We start from the raw sequence: 22,174 nt of genomic DNA, 5'->3' as shown, positions 1-22,174 counted from the left end.
GAGCAATGTGGAGCAGCTGGAGAAACCCCACACGGTCACTGAGAGAACAAGCTGCAGAGAACTGACTCTAGCAGCTGCAGTTGTTCCTTGATTCGTTATTGTACTGGTGCGTAGGTTGTGTGAGTTCTGGCTTATTCAGAAGAGTTGTGTTACTCACTGTACAGCAACTGGATCTGTTCATTCAGCAAGGTAGGTGTTACTCATTGTGGAAATGGTCAGTATTACTACTATCGAGTAGGATACGTGTTACTCATTGCATGGGCTTTCTATGTGTCTGAATACACCGTTTAATCACTGGGTTGAGGGCCACTCACTATGAATGTGCAACAGAAGACTTAAATCTATTCAATGCGATCACACACTCTATAATTAAACTTAACTTCTGTTTATTCAGCAGGAAGAGGGCTCCTCCGAGTGAAACACTATAGTGTTCCTGTTTATTCAATAGACCAGGGGTTGTGCACTGGAGAGACCCTGGAACCCAAGGGAGGGCAAATGGATGACACATTGTGCTTAATTGTAGAGGGTAACTGTTTACTCAGAAGCTCTCTACAACTGTACAATATTCATGTTCATTCAACAGGATAAAGGTTACACTGGGCATAATTGTACAGAGTTACTGTTAATTCCACAAGTGGGGATGATGTAGATGAGGATCGCACTAACTGTGAGAAAGTATTTCTTTCCCTACACATCACCGATGTAAGAAGTCATCAGAGTGTTGATGTGGGTTATATCTCCAGTGAACAAAATGAGATAAACATGAGAGGAACCTTCCCTGCGAGTGCCACAAAACAAGGGAAGGATTTGTGTTACATTGGAGCTTTTAGCACTTGGAGTCAATGCCTCTGGCAGGCAAGAGAACAGGGTCAGAGCGCATGCAGACTGATACACCCACATCGAAGATCAGAATCGGCAAAGGCTGTCAGACCCCGAACCATCAGCCAGCAACTCCAGGTTAGAAATAGCTTTGAAAAATGAGGTGACAACAGAAATACCATAAATCTGTAGAATAAAGACACAGTTGGAGAATTTCAAAAATTATCTGTATAAGAAATTCTTTTAAAATGAAAGGATCTTGCACAATAGTTACCATGGAAACAGGGTAAGATGAAAACATTGGATTCAAAGCTCTGTTTTTACACAGGGGACACTTCACAAACACATTTTGTCTCAAAGCCTTTCCATTGAGATTAGACTTGTCAAAGTTTTCAAAATTGTTTGAATCTTCCGTTTTTTAAAGCTCAGTCATGGGGTAAGGATGGTGCTGGCAAGGGCAGCATATCTCACCCAGCCCTCCTGAACAACTACATTCCTTCTGGTAGAGGTGCTCCTATAGTGCTGTGAGATTTAGATCCAATGAGCACAAAGGATCAGCGATTTATGTTTAAGTCAGGACGGTGTGTGACTTGGAGAAGACCTGCAGTTGATGACATTACCATGGGGCCATCGCCCTTGTTCTCTGTGGTGGTTGAGGTCACGGGTTTGAGAGCTGCTGCTGGAAAAGCCTTGGCAAAAAGCTGCACTGAATTTGTGGTGCAGTTTGCAATCACAATGTCCCCATGATGGTGGGAATAATATTTTTATAGTGATGGATAGGATGTTAATCAAACAGGTTTCTTTGGAATGGAGTTGAAGTTTCTGAGTGCCCTTGCAGCTGGACTGTCCCAGACAATTGGGGAGTGTTCCACCACACTCCTGGCATGCTCTGTAGGAGATGGAACAGCTCTGGGAGCTTGCTGTAGTCACAAGCTGCCAACCTGCTCTTGTAGCAGACTACAGGTCGAAACGCTCTAGTCTGGCATCCTTACATTGGCGGACCACAGAACATCCAGACCACAGAAACTGCCCTTGATCATCTTCTTCTGAGCAGGAGAACCATTCTGTTTAAGTATAGACACTCCCCAGGTCATGTAAGGGTTCCAAGAACTGTCAGTAACCCAAAGTTTCTGTAAGTCAGAAATGCTGTAGTCTGAGATCGCAGAAGTTGCCTGGTAGGTTAATTAGCTACAGGTTAGGATGGATTTTAGTTAATTTTAGCCTTAGTTAGATCTTAGTTAGAATGAGGTAATTAGTGTAGTTCTGTACTACAGAATCAAAACAAGCCGGAACACGGGAGTTGCCAGACAAGAGAGTCTCAACCTGTACTTGGAAGGCTGACCAAAGCTTCTCTTCACTGGTGATCCCTGCCTCTCTCCAGGGTGCTGATGGTGGGGGTTGGTGTTAAATGTCAAGTGTTGGACTCCTGCTTGTTGGAGACAATAAAAATAGAACAGGTCTTTTACAAACAAGCGGCTGTCCGTACCTGAATCTGCTCAAAGGGTACTTCAAAGCTGAAGGACTCGTTGTAGTATGGATTCAACGTGTTCTTTTTGATGGTAGTCTTCTTTTTCTTCAGCCTCTTGGCATTCTGCATGAGATGGATCTTCACATACGGATCTAGGATGGACATTAATTACAGGAATAATCAGTAAATGCAAACTTTATTGGAGTGAATAAAATTCGGTATGTTATACTTAGTACGACCCAGGAGAGCTCTGTCTGCCTTTGTGCTGTTGGTTGCAGGAGCACCAACAAAGCAAACCTTTAGCACAAAGCCTTTGGACAATAAAGCTATTCCTGGGATCACTGCTTCACATGAATGGAGCGAAGAACAAACTCCCATCGCCCAAGGAAACTGTATCCTAACAGGTCAAAGGCTGCAATGTGACGTCCTCAGTCTTCAAAGTCCAGATTAACGAATGGAGAACAAATCTACAGAACTAACAGTGAGTGGAGACACAAGTGGCTGCAGATGCTCGGATCTGCAGAAACACACAAAACGCTGGAGAAACTCAGTGGGTCAGGCAGCATCTGTGGAAGGAAATGGACAGTCGACATTTCGGTCTGAGACCCTTCACTGGTCTGGACCTGAAACATGAACTGTCCATTGCCTTCACCCTCCACAGATGCTGCCTGACTCACGAGCTCTACCGGCGTTTCATGTGTTGCTGATAATGGGTGGAAATTATTTTTAACAGCTCTTGATCCCAATGAACAGTGGAAGCAGGGAGACAGTAGAATAAATATAATCATTTAAAAACACTGTGAAAAACCTCAGCATTGATCCTATTTAGAAAGTAAAGTTGCAGTTAGAGTATAGGATAGGGGAGAGAGACAGGAGGGGAAAGGATGACAAGGAAAGTATAGGTGAGGCTTTTTATTCCTTAAGCACGATTATTTTTCAGTATTACTGGTGATGAATCCTTTGTTACTGTGTTAGTATCTGGTGGTGACAGGACCATTGGTCGGTTGGGTTTTCGTCAAGACTGGAGAAGCTGGGGTTGTTTTCTGTGGGATAGAGGAAGGTGAGGGGGAACTGGGAGAGGAGGGTCCAGATAGGGTTGAGTGGGAGCAACTGTTCCCATTGATGGAGGGTCAGGAGCCGGCTGAGCTGGAATGAAAATGATTCAATATTTGTGGCAATCTGATTATGAGTGTTATTTATTACACATTCAGTAAAACCCATGATGCACCAATGCTCCTCAACAGTGGCTTCTATTCAAGGAGATGAATCTGTACTCTGTGTCTAGTCTGACCTTGCCTGCAGTGTAGACCATGTAAAGATGCACTGCACTAAGGCCACGCCCACTGCAACCACTACCAGAAAGAAAGACCAAATATCACAATCCGGAATGCGTTTCCTGCAGAAGGAGTAGTGGAGGATAATTTGGTCATGGGTTCAAAAAGAAACTGGAAACCCACTTCTATTAGAGTAAGCAGGGCAGTGGGATAGAACTGTCGTTGGACTGGATGGGCCAAACGGCCTTATGTTATGTATACCCTCTCCGAGATTCCATTCCCAGGAAGGAATGTTATTTCCTCATCAACACAGCTGGTTGAGTGAATGCAAGTGCTGCGGTGAGCCTTCACCTACCTGGGCCTTGCTCCCCAGAATCTCCCTCCTAAACCTCACTGTGTTGTGATTGTAAAACCTTCCTCCAAGCACAGCTTTCTGATCAAGTTGTGATAATCTCCTTCCAATCATTATTTAACATCTGTCCATTCTACCTCAGGATATTTTATTATGTAAACATCATTAAACAAATACAAGTTAGTACAATAGCAACAAGAGTCTACCAGGCTGAGATGATTCGTACACTGCCTTGGTTTAGGGAGTGACAGCTGCAGAACTCGGCCAGCTTGGCTTGAATGGTGGGTCCCTGGGAATCTCAGACGATCTGGAGTTCTGTTTCATTGGGGGCATTTGTACAAACTGTGTGCTTCATAGATTAAATGGGCAAAGCAGAGCATTACAGGACATATCGAGGAGGTGACGTGGTTGAATGTCGGCTCTTGTCCAGCCTTCTTTAATAATCGTATAAAAATCAAAGGAATCAAAATATTTCAGCCTTACATTGCATTTTACACATGCCAGGCTGTTCACATTGCCCAGCTAACGAAACAATATATAGGATCGTGTTGGACATTACAGAAAAAAGGATCAATATTCCTGATACCATCTGTGGGGAAACCTACCACTTGGGCCAACCCTCACTGACAGTGTTTCGTCCCCATGTCTATTTCTTCTGACAATCCATCTTTATTATGTGAACCTCACCCTCTCTCTCCAGTCCCCGGCAAATCTCTGCTCATTCACATTCACCATCTCACTGGGCACACTGTTGTCAGTGTAAAACACCTGACTTTGCCCCTGTTGCTGACTTGTCCCAGTACAGACAGTCCCTGGGTTACGACAGGGTTCTGCTCCTGAGAACGGTTCACAACCTGAACTGCTCATAAGTCAGAAATGAACGGAGACGGCGATGGCGGCGGGAGAGCGTACAGGAGCGGGAAGACTGGCCGTCGGCAGGCCTCACGGATTCAGGGAGAGCGTGAGCGAGTCCGCTCAGTGCTCCCATCTCTGCTCGGCTCCACCCAGCTCGGTGGGGGATGGGGTCAGGGTGTGGGCGGAGAGAGGAGGCACATGGAAGTGTCCCGTACCATTCCCACCCCGCAGGAGATGTCTGCAGCCCTGCAGCAGCCGACAAATCCATCCCCGTCCATCCCGCTGGTGTCCCAGACACTTGATCATGTGTACGGGGTGTCCGTCAGTTGGGAGCACCAGCACAACGATTACAGTGCCAGGCAGCTGGGCGAGCAGCTGGAAGCACCAGTCCTACTTGGGTAAACAGTGAAACCGTGCTCAATGTTTGTGGCAATCTGACTTTAGGGTTTATTTATTGGAATTGGAATTGGTTTATGATTGTCACTTGCACTGAGGTTCAGTGAAAAACCTGTCTTGCACACTGTTCGTACAGGTCAATTCATTACACAGTGCAGTTACACTGAGTCAGTGCAGAGTGCATTGAGGTCGTACATTTATTGCATTTTCATTAAAATCCACAAGGCACCAATGTTCCAACGACAGTAGCTTCTGTTCAAGGAGGTGAATTTGCACTCCCTATCTAGTCTGACCTGTTTGTGACCTTGGCTGCTGTGTGAAAGCTGGGGAGGGGGGGGGGACAATGACAATGTGGGGAGGATAAAAATGGGATTAAGGTAGGATTGGTGCAGATGGGTGGTTGGTTGATGGGCTGAAGGGCCTGTCTCCGTGCTGTGTGACTCCATGATTCCCTGACTGCAGCATTGCTATGGCAACTGATCTCCAGGAGGAAATACTTCAGACATTCTTAAAGCCTTCTTGAAGAAGTCTAATGTTAACACTAACTCAAGGGAGCTCCTAAACCAAGAGCACTCAGACTGGGGGGAAACACTTGAGAAGCCGCTGAGTACTTTGAGCCTGTTCAGTGACACCAAGCAGGAACCTAGCAGAGTGCAGTGGAGCAGCTTAAACTTCCCATCCGGGTGTTTGGTTAACCATCTACAGCAGAGTCCGTATCTATCATGAGCACCTCAGGATTCGTCAAGCTCCTGGAAGCCCTGTTCTCAAGATCAGCAAGAAATGACATTGAACTGAAGATGCAGTGAATTTCCTTTGGACCAAATGGGTTGGGGTTGGTTGAAGAGACAGGAATTTTGGCATGGTGAAATGGAACTGAATCCCAGGAGCCCGCCATCTCTCTATCTACTGTCACATCCTTAACAGTTGCACATATCACCATTCCTGGTGTGAACTTAATCTTTTTCTCATCCATTTCCTAAAATGCAATTTATAAACAAGCCTTGGTTTTATTTTGTTACACCTTCCTCCGGAACAGCAGATGTGGATTTGTTCCGAGTGGATGGAAACTATAGCTGATAATATTTTGGGAAAGGCATTAATTAGGTTTGTATGCCAGAGCTGGATGTATGTCTGGTGAGAGATGGGTACGTGTAGTTAATAGGTAACATGTTAGTTAATAGTTAACATCTAGTTAATAAGAAAACTCTTAAATATACAAATGTCACCATGGAACGGTGTAGGCGGAAAACAAAAGCAAAAAGGCAGAAAGAGAAGAAAGCAAGAAGAAAACAGGTAACTTCTGTGTTACATTCGTTCCATATAACACCACGGACAACACCAGACCCATTGCTCACTCCTCATTGCCTTTCCGAAGATGTGGGTAAACCTTCACAAACTGCTGCAATGCGGCTCATTAATGGGAGGTGACAGATTGTTGCCACAAGTAATAACGAGGTGATTCTTCTCCAGGTTGGGTGGTGATGGTGATGGCTGGGATGGTGGACCCGTGACCCTCTCAGGGTCATAGAACATAGAACATAGAACACTACAGCACACTACAGGCCCTTCGGCCCACAATGTTGTGCGGACATTTTATCCTGCTCTAAGATCTATTTAACCTTCCCTCCCACATAGCCCTCAATTTCTCTAACATTCATGTGGCTATCTAAGAGTCTCTTAAATGTCTCTAATGTATCTGCCCCCACAACCTCTGCAGGCAGTGCGGACCACTGCCTGTGCAAAAATGTTACCTCTGACATCCCCCTTATATCTTCCTCCAATCACCTTAAAATTATGCCCCCTCGTGTTAGCCATTGTCGCCCTGGGAAAAAGTTTCTGACTGTCCACTTGATCTATGCCTCATCATCTTGTACACCTCTAGCAAGTCACCTCTCATTCTCCTTCTCTCCAAAGAGAAAAGCCCTAGCTCACTCAACCTATCCTCATAAGACATGCTCTCCAATCCAGGCAGCATCCTGGTAAATCTCCTCTGCACCCTCTCTAAAGCTTCCACATCCTTCCTATAATGAGGCGACCAGAACTGAACATAATACTCCAATTCTGACCAGAGTTCTATAGAGCTGCAACATCACCTCGCGTCTCTTGAACTCAATTCCCCTGACTAATGAAGACCAACACACCATTCGCCACCTTAACAACCCTATCGACCTGCGTGGCAACTTTCAGGGATCTATGGATGTGGACCCCAAGATCCCTCTGTTCCTCCACACTGCTAAGAGTCCTGCCATTAACCTTGTATTCAGAGGGCATCGGTTGGGAAATCACTCCCGGAAAAGCCATTCTTCCATGATGGCTGCAGCCACGGTTGGCTGATGATGGAAGGAGTGGTGCAGGTGGACTGTCCTGTCCTGGATGGAAGGTGTAACAAGATGTCCTCAGCTTTGTTACGCCTGTACCAATAAAGGCAAGTTAGAGTGTTCCATCACATGACTGATTTGTGTCTTCCAGGTGAAGAGTCAGCAGAAGAACCAGTTCACTGCAGGATACCCAATCTCTGACCTGCTTTAATGGCCATAATCTTATGTGGTTTTTCTTGTCAATAATCCTCCCAGGATCAACCCACAAGATGCTGGAGGATCTCAGCAGGTCAGGCAGCATCGATGGAGAGAAATGGACAGTTGACATTTTGGGTTGAGATCCTTCATCCAATCCAGATGGAGGGTCTCAACCCAAACTGTCGACTGTTCATTCCCCCCCACAGGTGCTGCCAGATCTGCTGAGTTCTTCCAGCATCTGTGTGTTGCTCCATATTTCAGCATCTGCAATCTCTCGTGTCTCTAGGACGTTGCCATTGGGAGATTTGGAGACGGAGCTCTTGTGGAGGTGATGAGATTCTCACTGGGAACTCTCAACCCCTGTCAAATTATCAACCTTTCCTTTCAAACTGAAATCCATGTTCAGCTCACTCCGGTCTTACCTGACAGTCCACCAACATCCATTTTCTTCAGGTTTTTGGCCTCCAGCACAATGACGGTAAGCTTGCCCGCAGTTGGAACGTAGCGAAGGGAGAAGCAGATGTCGCCCAGTTTCTCTTGCTTTAACAAGTGATAAAAATGTTCGTGAATTTCTCATACAAGACAGAACTAAGCAGTATGCTCTCAAAATGATGAATGAATTATGTCACATGATAAAAATTACAGGCTTTTTCCAATTTATTTCCAAAATAATCATTGATCTTTGGTTGATGTCTTTTTGTAATCAAAATGTTTTTTCTTTGCTGACCAGAGTTGGTGCGTGGAAATGAAATCATTTCCATTTCAAACATCCTGAGTTATTAATTGGTTGCGTAGAGAGGGCTCCTCTCGACTGGGGTATCAGTGTCCTTGCCCAGACCAACACTCACAGTACTGAGGCTCTAATCACAGTCAGTCAGGTAGCCCAACACCAGACTCCTGAAACAAACATTGCCATGGTTAGAGATCTCCATACTAGAGAGAGGGAAAGAGTTGAGGATATGCTCAAAGCCTCTGTGAAAAAATATGACATCCCCACTGACTCTTGGGAATCCCTGGCCCATGAGAAGGAATGTTCTGTATGACATTGGAAACCCCAGGTTCATGTGTTGGGAGCATCAGAACCCCAGTGTAATTGCTCAGGCATCTCCAGGGTCAATCCAGTGATTCTATCCTACAAGTTGGGAGTTGGGATTGAAGGGAGCACAGAACCAGAGACACATCTACAACAACACAACACAATTCTTCAACACAAGTGACTAGTGATGTGCCTCGGGGTCGGTGTTGGGCCCTTTGTTGTTTGTCATCTATAGCAACGATTTGGATAAGAATGTACAAGGCATGGTTAGTAAGTCTGCAGGTGACACTAACATAGGTGGTATAGTGGACAATGAAGAAGGTTGTCAAAAATTACAGGGGGATCTTGATCAGCTGAATAAGTGGGCTGAGGAATGGTAAATGGAGTTTAATTAGGATGAGTGCGAGGTGTTGCATTTTGGAAAGTCAAATCCAGGTAGGACTTTCACAGTGAACGGCAGGGCCCTGGGGAGTGTTGTAGAACAGAAGGACCTTGGAGTACAAGTACATGGTTCATTGAAAGTGGAGTCACAGGTAGACAGGGTGGGGAAGAAGGCTTTTGACACGCTGGCCTTCATCAGTCAGGGCACTGGGTATAAAGGTTGGGATGTCATGGTGCAGTTATACAGGACGCTGGTGAGGCCGCACTTGGAGTATTGTGTTCAGTTTTGGTCGCCCTGCTGTAGGAAAGGTGTTAATAAACCAGAAAGAGCGCAGAAAAGATTTACAAGGATGTTGCCAGGACTTGAGGGACTGAGTTACAGGGAGAGGTTGGGCAGGCTGGGACTTTATTCCTAGGAACATAGGAGGCTGAGGGGTGATTTATAGAGGTGTATAAAATCATGAGGGGCATAGATAGGGTGAATGCACTCAGTCTTTTTCCCAGAGTTAGGGAATCAAGAACTAGAGGGCATAGGTTTAAGGCGAGAGGGGAGAGATTTAATAGGAACCTGAGAGGGAACTTTTTTATTCAAAGAGTAGTATCTATGTGCAACGAGCTGCCAGAGGAAGTGGTTCAGGCAGGTTCAATAACAACTTTTAAAAGACAGCTGGACAGGTACATGGATTGGAAAGGTTTAGAAGTTATGGGCCAAACGGTGGCAAATGACTAGCTTGGATGGGGCACCTTGTTCAGCATGGACCAGTAGGGCTGAAGTGCCTGTTTCTGTGCTGTATGAATCTATGACTCTACAAGGATCTGGTGAAGCGAGAGGGTGCAGAAAAGATTCACAAGGACATTGCCTGGACTGGAGGGCGTGAGTTATAAGGAGAGACTGGACAGGCTGGCACTGTTTTCCCCGGAACGAAGGAGGCTGAGGGGTGACCTTACAGAGGCATAGATAAGGTGGATGGTCACAGACTTTTTCCCAGGGTAGGGGAGTCTAAAACTAGGGGCACCGGTTTAAAGTGAGAGGGGAAAGATTTAAAGGGGACCTGAGTGGCTATGTGGTACAAGCTGCCAGAGCAGGTGGTGGAGGCGGGTACAATTACAATGTTTAAACAGGTTCATGGATAGAAAATTCCCAGGATAGGGGCCAAATGCAGGGAATGGGACTAGTGCAGGAAGGCACCTTGGTCAGTATGGACAAGTTGGGCCGAAGGGCCTGTTTCCCTGCTGTATAACTATAACTCCAAGACACTGACAGCATTGAGTTGAAGAATTTATGCCATTGTGCTAATTAACACTAAATTGTTTGTGTGTTTTAGGTAGGTCCTTCTGTGGATGTGTGGAATGTTTTCTCTTAGATAAGGGATCAAAGCCCTGCACCTGTGCAACAAGGAACTCCATTAAAAACGGTCTCTGATGTGGCAGACCACCTCAAGAAGCCTCACACAAGTATGATCTAAAAAAGCACAAACTGGTAACTTTGAGGATTTAATATCTGGTTTTCAGTTGCAAAGTTAACTGGGAGACCCTTCCAAAACGAGCTGTTCTGGTCAAACTGGGAATCTCAAACACTCTACCCGCTGCTAATTGAAGGACATGGTCCCCGTCAAGGATCACAATGACGACTTCCCTCTCAACTGTTTCGACAGAGTATGTTTGAGTGAGTATCTTATGTTTTCTGTTGCTTGCATTCCTAGAACAATTTCCTAGTAATGAAGGTTCCCCACCAGCAGTGTGCAGTAGCTCCCCAGATGTTCCCCTCCAGCAGTGTGCAGTAGCTCCCCAGATGTTCCCCTCCAGCAATGTGCAGTAGCTCCCCAGATGTTATCTCCATACCTCCTCCTTCTCAGCTGACTCAAGGTCTCTCCACTCCTCGATCACGTGAGCTAGGTCAATACTGCTCATTGGAATCCGAATTTCACCGATGGCATCGTGCTTTGAAAACCGGTCAAAGTCGTACACGGCCATGACAAGGACTTTACCTCCAAGCTCCGAGTAAGGAATCTGGAACAGGAAATCAAGTGTGAACTAAAAGCAGAAGCCACAGGAGTTACAGGAAATATTCAGCTTGTTCCTTCAGATGGTGCCCTGTGTCGGGACTCAATGTAAACGACAGACAACCTTCCCTCCCTTTGACAACCACGCAGGTGTACACACTGGGCCGTATCACACTCACCTGGGGCCGATAGATCCATGAAGAACCACCATAGGTCGGTTCAACTTACACTGACATCCCAGTGCATTACAACAAAGAAGTCAGAGACACGCTGGAGGTGAGCTGTCAGGGCACATCGAAAATCTATTGTACAGCAAACAAAGTCCGTTTACTCAGGAAACAAAATATTTAAAGAGCGGAGGAAAGCTAAGCTACAGTGACTTCTTCCATTGAGAGCAGGATGATTTCTCCAGGAAAGTGCAGGGTGAAAGGTAGTTGCATGTAACTTAAAATCAGTCTCTGTGATTTACAACAGTGTAAGCACCAAGCTTGATTGACGAGGAATTAGCCAATCACCTCCACTCTTTATATAGTGATTGAACTGCTCTACCCCCATCCTAAATAAGTTTGACTTTATTGTATTGGTGTTGTGCCAAGTAAAGGCAGAGTCATTGAGTCATACAGCATGGAAACAGGCCCTTCAGCCCCACTGATCCATGCCGACCAAGGTGCCTACCTGAGCTAGTTCCATTTGCTCGTGTTTGGCCCATATCCCTCTAAACCTTTCCTATCCATGTACCTGCCTGAATGCCTTTTAAACATTGTAACTGTACCTAAATCTACCACTTCCTCGGGCAGCCTGTTCCACACACCCACCACCTGTGTGAAAAACTTGCCCCTTAGCTCCCCTTTAAATTTTTCCCCTCACACCTTAAACCTCGGGTTTAGACTCCCCTGCCCTGGACAAAGACTGTGGCTATTCACCTCATCTACACCTGTTACCATTTTATAAACCTCTATTAGATCACCCCTCAGCCTCCTACACTGGAGGGAGAAAAGCCCCAGCCTATCTCTCCTTATAACTCAAGCCCTCCTGTCCTGGTAACATCCTTGTGAATCTTTCCTGCACTGTCTCCAGCTTAACGACATCCTTCCTATAGCTGGGCGACTTGAACTGCACACAATACTCCAAGTGCGTCTCACCAACGTCCTGTACAGCTGTAATGTAATGTCCCATCTCCTGTACTCAGTGCACTGACCAATGAAGGCCAGCGTGCCAAACACCTCTTCACCATCCTGTCTACCTGTGTAATCACATTCAGGGAACTACGTACTTGTAACCCTAGGTCTCTCTGTTCTACAACATTTCTCAGGATCCTGCCATTTACACAACACTCTCCAGAGGTATGTGAATGATGGGGAAATGGAATATTTTTTATGTCAAGCCACTAGTATTAGCTTCATGATCATCAGTAAGGTCATTGACTTGAAACATTAAGTCATTTTCTCTCTCCACAGATGCTGCCTGACCTGCTGGGAATTTCCATACTTTCTGTTTTATTTCATATTTCCAGCAGCTGTAGTATTTTGCTTTTGGGTGGTTTAAAGCCGTCTCTACTGCTTCAATTCAATAACAGCACTTCCTCCTTTAGCAGTGCAATAGCCACCTGAAGACCACCTAGTGATGCTGATCATTTGTATGATATCAGAAACATTTTACTGCTTTGATAGAGGTCCTGGTGATAACCACTGCCGGCTCCACATCTTTCTCGGCCCCTCTTTAGATATTGGAGGATATGCAGTAAATTAAACAAATGGCACTTTATCAATAAAGAATTTACAGAGATAGGATAGCACTTACACTGAGGCCTAACTCCACAGAAGCAGATTTCTGGAAGCTTTTACACTAAATGTTGGGGAAAACAGTAATGGGTGGGTGTGTGGATGGCCATTTCCCAGGGTAGGGGAGTCTAAAACTAGGGGCACAGGTTTAAGGTGAGAAGGGAGAGATTTAAAAGGGACCTGAGGGGCAATCTCTTCACACAGTGGGTGGTGGGTCTATGCAATGAGCTGCCAGAGGAAGCTGTAGAGTTGGGTAAAATTACAATGTTTAAAAGATATTTGGACAGGGACATGCATAGAAAAGGTTCAGAGGGAAATGGGCATATATGGGCACATCCAGGTAGACATCTTGGTTGGCATGGATGAGTTGGGCCGAAGGGCCTGTATGTGCTGTGTAACTCTGTGACTCTATAGGGTACAATCCTTAAAGTGGCACAAACCCGACATTATAAATGTAGCGACTATTTAGCTTCACTTGTAAAGAATGGGTATATTGAGTCAGTGACAGAACCACTGGAAGAACACAGCCTGTCAGCCAGCAGCTGTGGAAGGAGAAACCAATCAACGTTTCAGGTCAGGGAGCCTCCCACAGGTCACTGAGTCCATGCTTGTGTCACAGAGATAACACTGCAAGTTCAGACAATATGTGGAAAGGGGGAAGTTGTGTCAGTAATTATCTTGGTAATTTCCACCCAGCGCTCTGTTAGCAGCACTTACATAAACCTCTCATGTCAGTATTTCTACTTGATGAATAGAAAGAAAAAGAAAATTCATGTTTTCCCTGCTGAGAAGTATGTATGCTCAGTGAGATCTTAATCTCCAAAGAGACCCGTTTAAACGCAAACATCAATGTGTGTGAGACAGCCGTGTGTTTTATTCAAGAACTCTTCATAGATGCCTTTGGCGTTTTCTGTACACATTGTCAGTAGTCAAGGGGATGGTTAGTCACATGACACAGTCCTTCAAGGGATGACAACTTTAAAGCCACAAATATAGTTTACAACATCACACGGAGCAGAGCTCCACACCCTGCTTCACAGTGCTCTGAGGAAGGAAGTGTAACCCTCTGACAGGACCCACCCAAGGTGAGTATGAGCTTTCCCCTAGACGGGACAGTCCAACGATCAGACTGGAATCTGTGTGGGGAGAGCAGATCCGGGTGGGAATCTCCCCGACCAATTGGTTAACATTTTACCAACATGTCTCATTGTTGGAACTGGACGGTGGTGGGGAAAGTCCCTCCTGTGTTGTCACCCTGACAAACTCAGAGCTTCAGTACCCCCCAGAACTGCCCCCGGGGCTGTGGGAGGGAAGGGACTGCCGTCTGCCTGCTGCGGCAGGGCGTGCAGGGAAAGGGATTCGAACCTCTCCCTGCTCCCCTCCATCAGCCCAATTACATCAGACTCTCGAGTTTCTTTCCAGGGATACACATCGAACCAGACATTAACCGACACGGGAGGATCATCTGCTGTCAGAGAAGTCCCACCATCCATCTGGAAATCTCCAGGACCGGGTGTTGTCGTCCAGCACCCTCTCCGACGGTTTCCTGTGAGTCACCTCAAGCACAGTGGTAGCTATACAAGGTCCGGGGGGGGGGGGGGGGTAAGGCTGCTGTGGGACGTCAGTCCCTCGAACCTCCCTCTGCACACAGTGTCCCGGAGGAGAGCAAAATCAAAATGTGATTGCTCAGTGTGAGACGGTCCTATATGAATGCACGGTGAGTGTGAGCGTGTGTTCACGGTGAGTGTGTGTGTGTGTTCACGGTGAACCGCATGTGTACACATGTACGGTGAGAGTGTGTGTACGCGTTCACAGTGAACTGCATGTGTACACATTCATGGTGAACGTGTGTGTATGAGTTCACGGTGAACTGCATGCACATGCATGCATGGTGAATTGCGTGCATACATGTTCACGGTGAACCGCATGTGTATGCATTCATGGTGAATTGCGTGCATACATGCTCACGGTGAACCGCATGTGTACGCATTCATGGTGAATTGCGTGCATACATGCTCACGGTGAACTGCATGCACATGCATTCATGGTGAATTGCGTGCATACATGCTCACGGTGAACCGCGTGTGTACGCATGCACGGTGAATTGCGTGCATTCATGCTCACGGTGAACCGCGTGTGTACACATGCACGGTGAATTGCGTGCATACATGCCCACGGTGAACCGCGTGTGTACGCATGCACGGTGAATTGCGTGCATACATGCCCACGGTGAACCGTGTGTACGCATTCATCTATAAAAATATTTTCTAAGAAAGGGGAGAAATGGGATCACTGTATGGAAATTACTGCCCCCTGTTCTGTTCATACAGGGAACAACTTCTCTTGGCATTTCCTCCAGCTATAATCTCTGTGGATAACTAATGACACATTGTCACAGCTGCTTACAAAGTGGATAACTGGCTTTATTGGACAAGCTGATATTCATTTGAATATTTAACAGGACAGCGATGGCCCTTCCCTGAACACTGGGGGTCTGGCATTAGGATCGGGTCTCTCTGTTGGCAGAAACAGAGGGACCCAGGAGTAAAAGTTCATTGAAAGTGACATCACAGGTAGACAGGGTAGTGAAAAAAGCATCTAGCACGTTGACCTTCATCAGCCAGGGCACTGAGCACAGGAGTAGGGACATTATGTTGCAGTTGTAGAAATCGTTGGTGAGGCTGCACTTGGAGCACTGTGTACAGTTCTGGTCACCCTGTTATAGGAAAGACATGGTTACACTGCAAAGAGTGCAGAGAAGATTTACAAGGATGTTGCCAGGACTCGAGGGCCGGAGTTACAGGGAGAGGTTGGCCAGGCTGGGTCTTTATTCCTTGGAACGTAGGAGAATGAGGGGCGACTTTATAGAGGAGTGTAAAATCATGAGAGGCAGAGATAAGATGGACGGTAACAGTCTTTTCCCCAGGGTAGGGGAGTCCAAAACTAGCGGGCACATATTTAGGGTGAGAGGGGAAAGATTTAAAAGGGACCTGAGGGGCAACTGTTTCACGCAGAGGGTGGTGAGTGTGTGGAATGAGCTGCCAGAGGGAGTGGGTGAGGCAGGTACAACAGTGTCATTTAAGAAGCACTTGGATAGGTACATGGAGGGGTGGGGCTTGGAGGGATATGGGCCGAACGCAGGAAATTGGGACTAGCTGAGTGGGCACCGTGGTCGGCATGGACTGGTTGGGCCAAAGGGCCTGTATCAATGCTGTATTGGTCTGTGACTCTGTGACTGGGTGGTCTGCTCCTCCTTCTGGTCAGGGGGCTCTGCACGGAGCCTGTTAACACCCTGGGTCTGAGGGGAATTGTACATCATTGGGTTCTGACATGACGCACCTGTGGCATCAAACACATAAGCACCTCTCTCCTGCTGCAGACAAATACCAGTGGTAACTAAAACTGAAGGTATTGGTGTCAGCTCTCAAACTGGTAACTGGAGTTTAAATGCTGGCATAATTAACTTTAGCTTTAAGTTTCTATTACATGAGCTGCTTAGAGCTTTAATGTCACAGAGCAAACAGATACCATGTTGTGACTTGTGTTAAGTTTACTTCCGAGCAAACTACAATCAGTAAAAATAACATAAGTGGTGGTGTTTAAAGGAACACTTTTATTCCAAACATAACCTCCAAATCACACCACATCCCAGCTGATGTTAATCGTTACCAGTTCAATATCCTTGGGCTCCCTACCAAACATCATCTCCACAATGAAGTCCAAAGCTTCCTATTCAGACCAAGTGGTGATGAGTAATAAACGTGACCTGGTACACAGGTAAAAGCTGCAAGATTGGAAAACCAATAAATCTGCCAAAGCTGGGGTTTGAAACAAAACCAGAAATGCAGGAGAAGAAATTCAGCTGACGAATCTTCCACATGAAACGCCAACTGCTTCTGCCTCTCCCCACCCGTTCCATCTGCTTCCACCCATCACCGACCAGCACCCATCCAACCCCCTCTCTTGTACTGCTATATCCTGCAAATCTTTCCCCTTCCCTCTCAGTCCTGATGCAGGGTTTCTTTCTGAAGTGTCGACTTATGCCTCCGCAGATGCTGCTTGACATGGCCAGTTTTTGCAGTGTTCTGTTTTTTGATTTGAATTAACATGGGCCAAATCTGGTCTTATCCTTTTGAAACTGGCTCTTCTCTACTTAACTATCTTTAACTTGGAATAGACCAAATCTTCTTTGATGCCTTTTCTAAACATATTATGATCATTGTTTCCCAGATGGTCCCCCACTGATACAGCTCCTTCTCTGGATCTGAGTCTAACAATGCCGGCGTCCTCGCTGGGCCAGGAACACGCTGATCAAAGGAGCTCTTGTGGATACCTTTCAGAAATCATCCCCCTATTTCTTCCTTACGTTGTTGCTCTCCAAGCCTGTGTTTAGCTGCATCACTACTCTGCAAATTCTCTACTCACTATCCTTCCCCTGTTGGATGCCTATGGGACAGTCCAAGCGTAAATGCATCTCTGTTGTTCCCCACTTCCAAACAGATAGTTTCTGTCCTGAATCATCCCAACACAGCACTACACGATTCCCCTTATTCAATATTGCCACTGCTCCTCCTTTCAGCCCTTCCTTGTTTTCCCTGAATATATCTGGGAATACTTAGAACCCACCTGTAAATAATGTTTCAAAAACCATTACAGCTCGTTGGTCATTCAATTGTCTAAAGTAAATGTTGGCCACAGAAGAGGTGAAAGTAAATGGATTTTCCTTCAAGTTATTACTTCCCTTCTCATCCCAACATTATTTTCTCCAGTGTGGAAACAGATGCGAACTTAGGGTTTGGGTTGAGGTGTCAGTCTGCGAGCAGCAGGACAAATGCCGTCTGATGTTTGTTCTTCTCACCCCTTTGAATGTTGGCCTCACTACTACTTGCCTCTTGATCTGGTCCACGTCTGAGGGTTAAGCTGAGTTCAGGATGGTTGTCTCACTTTTACGATGTCTTGTTTCCCCTGCAAATTGTTCTCAGCAGATATGAGAGACACTTGTTGGCTATCCTGAGTTAAAAGAACTGGCTTCCATCTCCCAACAGTGCTTCTTTACGCTGTTGTATTGCTTCATCTTGAGCAGTCCTTCCTCCATTTCAGGAATATTATTGACTTTAAAGAACTTTTCCATTCATTCTAGAACCAAAGAGCTCGTGTGCTTTACCTAAGCAATTCAGTGCCTGTTATAGCAGACAGGATCTGAGCATCTTGCACCAGTTGAGCTTAAACTATTGCAATGTTCATGCTCAACAATCAACACACATTACCCCTAGTTTCTGCTGTACTCCAGTTCCGTTACTTCCAGTCTGCACGTTGCACTTATCATGACAAGTTGTGGGTTCTCTGATGCCCACTGCCATCATAAGTATAAGGTTGTCGACTTCATCAGCTTTGGCTCTCTCATCTCCCATCCTCGTTTCCAGTGTAGTGAATGTGCTTCTGTGGATTCCTAAACCCTAGTGGAGAAACATGCAGCGTGTGTAGGGTAACACACAGGAAACGTGGCGAGCTCGACAAGATGTGTGCTGGTTTATTCAAGGTTCTTCTCATAGATGTGTACAACGATGCACACATGATCATATGTGTCATGCAGTGACTTTACATGTTTACATATTGAGACTGGGTGCCTGAGTCTCTGGAATCCCTTCCCTAAACTTCCCCTCTTTCCTAATTACTTTCTCCTTTGAAATCGTTTGATCAAACTTTCCAGTCACCCCAATCTCATTTTCTTTTCCGTTTTCCTGTCTTTGAAACATTGTTTAATGACGAAAGCAGATGTGTGTATAGTGGAAACCTTGTGTATAGTGGGCACCTTTCCCTTCTGTTTGTTACCTTTCCGTCTTGCTCCTTGTACTTAATTGTGTTCATGAAATTGGCAGATAAAAAGTGTTGCTGGAGGACTGTGTGGATTACTTCAGAGTGGGATAAATAAAAATGCCAAGTTCATTACTCATATTCAAAGCTGTGAATTATTTTTCCAATGTTCAAGCAGATTAGAAGTTCCAGCAGAATGTTGACAGGTTTACCCATTCCCAGAACGTGGAGGTCACTGGCAACGCCAGCATTTATTGCACATCCCTAATTGCCCCTAAACTGAGGACAAAGTTAAGAGTCAACCTCGTCAGTGGGTGTGGAGTCACAAGTAGCCAGACTGGTTAAGGACGGCAGTTTCCTTTTCCTCCCAGATATTAGTGAACCTGTGACAGTCTGTCAGTTCCACCTTCACCAAGATGGATCCAAGTTCTCTTGTTCCAGATTTAGTTATTTAGTTGAATTTTATTCTCCTGATGTCACGGTGGGATTCTAACTCATGATGGTAGATCCACAGGCCAGGACTCTGGATAATCCAGGAACTCAACCACTACACTGCCACAGTAGGGCAGAGAGTAGATGCGGTCCCTAATGAGGTAAATCTACCTGGTGGCCCCAATCAATGACTTCTCCCGTCAATCAGCCAGCGCTTTTTTAACTGTGTGATTAGTTTGCTTATTTACCTTTCAAGGACAAACAAAAAAACATAAAAATTCATACTGGATGCTGGAATCTGGAGCAACACACAATCTGCTGGAGGAACTCAGCGGGACGAGCAGCATCTGTGGGGGTAAAGGAATTGTCGATGTTTCGGGTCGAAGCCCTGCATCAGGTTTCCACAACTTGATGTAGGCTTTCGACCCAAAGGGCCAACAATTCCTTTCCCCCCACAGACGTTCCAACAGATACTGCTCCAACACTCAACCTCCAGCAGCCTTGTGGTTTGTCTGGCTCAGTGAGTTACCCTTGCTGCTGGTTGCAAGGGAGCAGATCCATGAAATGAATACAGACAGAAACAGTTAAATACAAAGAAGCCAGAGCCAGTCATTGTGAGCTTGTGCAAGTTGTTTGGTTTGCCTTATCTGTCCACACATAAATAAATGTTTGCTTGTTCTTTTGAGATATGACTCAATGCACCTGATTCCAAGAAACCATTGTGTCCTAGAAGTCTGTGCCTTTGGTTCACTTAGAACTTGTAAATATCATAATAGAAAGAAAAATATTGATAACAATTACCACTTTCATCATAAACCCCTAGAAATTCACCATTTGGAATGTGAGGAGTTAACTGGGGGGCGAGTCACCTCCAATTTCTCCTGAGGGGAAGTGATTGCCAACATAAATCAGCATTTATTATACTGAGATTTGGCTCTTACTAACTGCTCCAATCTGTCATTTCTCAAATGGGTCTCGCCAAGGGACAGCTGCCCAAGTCAGTCTTTAATCAGCTGCTCTTTGGGACCGAGCAAGAAATGCATTAACCACCTCCCAGTGTGTCTGTGTCACACGGTTTGACCAGGTCAGCTGAACTGGCACTCTGTAATGGACGGACGAGGAGGCCTCGGATGACTGTCTCCACAGTTACAGAGCTTGGATCCAATCCATTGTTTTAAGAGACGTACAGAGAAGAAGGAAAGATGCTTTTCCTTGAGGGAGAATTTAGAAGCAGGGGGTTATTGTCTCAGGTTGTAGGGTGAGGAGGAATATCCAAGGTTGTGAATCCTCAGAATTCTCTACCCAGAGAACTGTGGAAGCTGAATCAGTGACCATTCGAGGTTGAGATAAATAGATTTTTGGGCTGTGTGGAATCAGGGGTTGTGGGGATTTAGAAGAAAAGTGTTGAGACAAAGAGCAGACCAACATGTTATGGATGGCAGGATCGGGTGGAGGGGCTGAGTAGCCATCTGCTCCTATTTCTCATGATCTTCTGCTTCAAATGATAACATAAATACATAAAAGATATCCATCCCATGGTCTAGTTTTATCCTTGCTCTAATAAAACAGATATCTGTACAGAGAACCACTGTGTCTTTAATGTCTACCTCTCTCGAGCAGGGGGTGTGTCCTGATTTGGCAACTGTGCTACACACACCAAGTTTTCTTGCCCCAAAAAATATGAAATCCAATTTCTGGGAGACTACGCCTGACTTTTTGGGGAATAATATTGAAGGAATTTTGGTCAGAATGTTGGAAAATCTCCTTGTTCTTTGAACTATTTTCCCAAAACAGCTGCATTTCAGCACTTGTAGTTTTACATCAGCACAAAAGCCAACAAAGCAGCAATGAATAACAACCAACATGAATCATATCATTGTCAACATTGAAATGTGGATCGTAATGGCTTCAGATGGGATGTATTTTCTTCCTCTGATAAATCAGCTTTTCCTGCTCAGACCCCAATTACCCAATGAGCTCTGATTGAACCAGGCTGGGTCCTTCCTGCTTGAATCTCAGATGAACACATTTTCAGGTCGCTTATAGATATGTAAACCTACTTTAATGTTGTTTTATGAAAAGATTACTTGCCAAGACCCCTTCCTTCTCTTTCTCCCTCCCTCTCCCTCACATCCTCCTCCTCCTCTTTCTATGTCTGTCTGACTCTCATGGAGATACAGCAGGGAAACAGGCCATTCAGCCCACCGAGTCTCTACCGACCATTGGCCACCCACTTACACTAATCCTACACTAATTCCATTTTTTATCCTCCCTACATTCTCACCAACTTCCCCCAGGTTTTACCACCCCCCTGTGCACCAGGGGCAAGTTACAGCAGTCAAGTAACTTTCCAACCCACTTGTCTTAGGGATGTGGGAGGAAGTCCTCTCCCTCTCTCTCTTCCTCCCATTGGCACAGCTAACATGGCAATAAGTAAATAACTGGCAGCCCCACTGATATCCTCACATGCTAACATTGTGACCCAGTCGAGGGTTGCGACCCACACCTTGCCATAAGATTAACATCCACCTGAACAAGTACACAAGCAGCCCTTCCCCAGTAATGTTCCTCTGGAATGACGCCACAATGGAAGTTTGTGACATTGGAAGTAAATCAGTTGCTCCACTGAGTGAAGAAAGACCAACTAAAATTGCAATTGCAACCCTGTGTTTAATTTGTGACCTTAAATTGGGATCCATTAATCCAAAGTTCCACCTCACCTGCAGGAAGATGCGAACAATGCATTGCCAGCAACACAAAAAACACAAAACTAGAGGAACTCAGCGGGTCAGGCAGCATCTATTGAGGGCAATGGACAACTGATGTTTCAGGCTGAGACCATTCATTGGGACATCTTGATGAAGATTTCCCTCCATAGATGTGGCCAGATCCACTGGGAATTGACTCATTCAGTCACCAGTGGGGTAGGAGCACTTGTGTCATAATTAAAACCAGAGGTATCAGAATATATTTGATAAAATGTTGCTCACACTCACAATGGTTGACATCATTGTGGCCATGTGTTTTCAGTGGGGTTAGTATGTTCA

At 45.6% G+C, this 22,174-nt stretch overlaps 1 protein-coding gene across 1 annotated transcript in view; it reads right to left on the bottom strand.

Moving 5' to 3' along the window:
- The window catches only part of LOC127585402 (synaptotagmin-1-like), a 40,155-nt gene that overhangs the window by 4,947 nt on the left and 13,034 nt on the right, over positions 1-22,174 (bottom strand). The window contains exons 5-7 of the mRNA XM_052042826.1: positions 10,940-11,107; positions 8,103-8,220; positions 2,306-2,439 (exon numbers count right to left, since the gene is read on the bottom strand). Of these exons, the coding sequence (XP_051898786.1) occupies positions 2,306-2,439; positions 8,103-8,220; positions 10,940-11,107 (420 nt within the window). The remainder of the gene's footprint in view (positions 1-2,305; positions 2,440-8,102; positions 8,221-10,939; positions 11,108-22,174) is intronic.

This window comes from Pristis pectinata, chromosome 33 (genome assembly GCF_009764475.1).
Source record: "Pristis pectinata isolate sPriPec2 chromosome 33, sPriPec2.1.pri, whole genome shotgun sequence".
Lineage (NCBI taxonomy): Eukaryota > Metazoa > Chordata > Chondrichthyes > Rhinopristiformes > Pristidae > Pristis > Pristis pectinata.
This window is presented reverse-complemented; position numbering and strand designations above follow the sequence as displayed.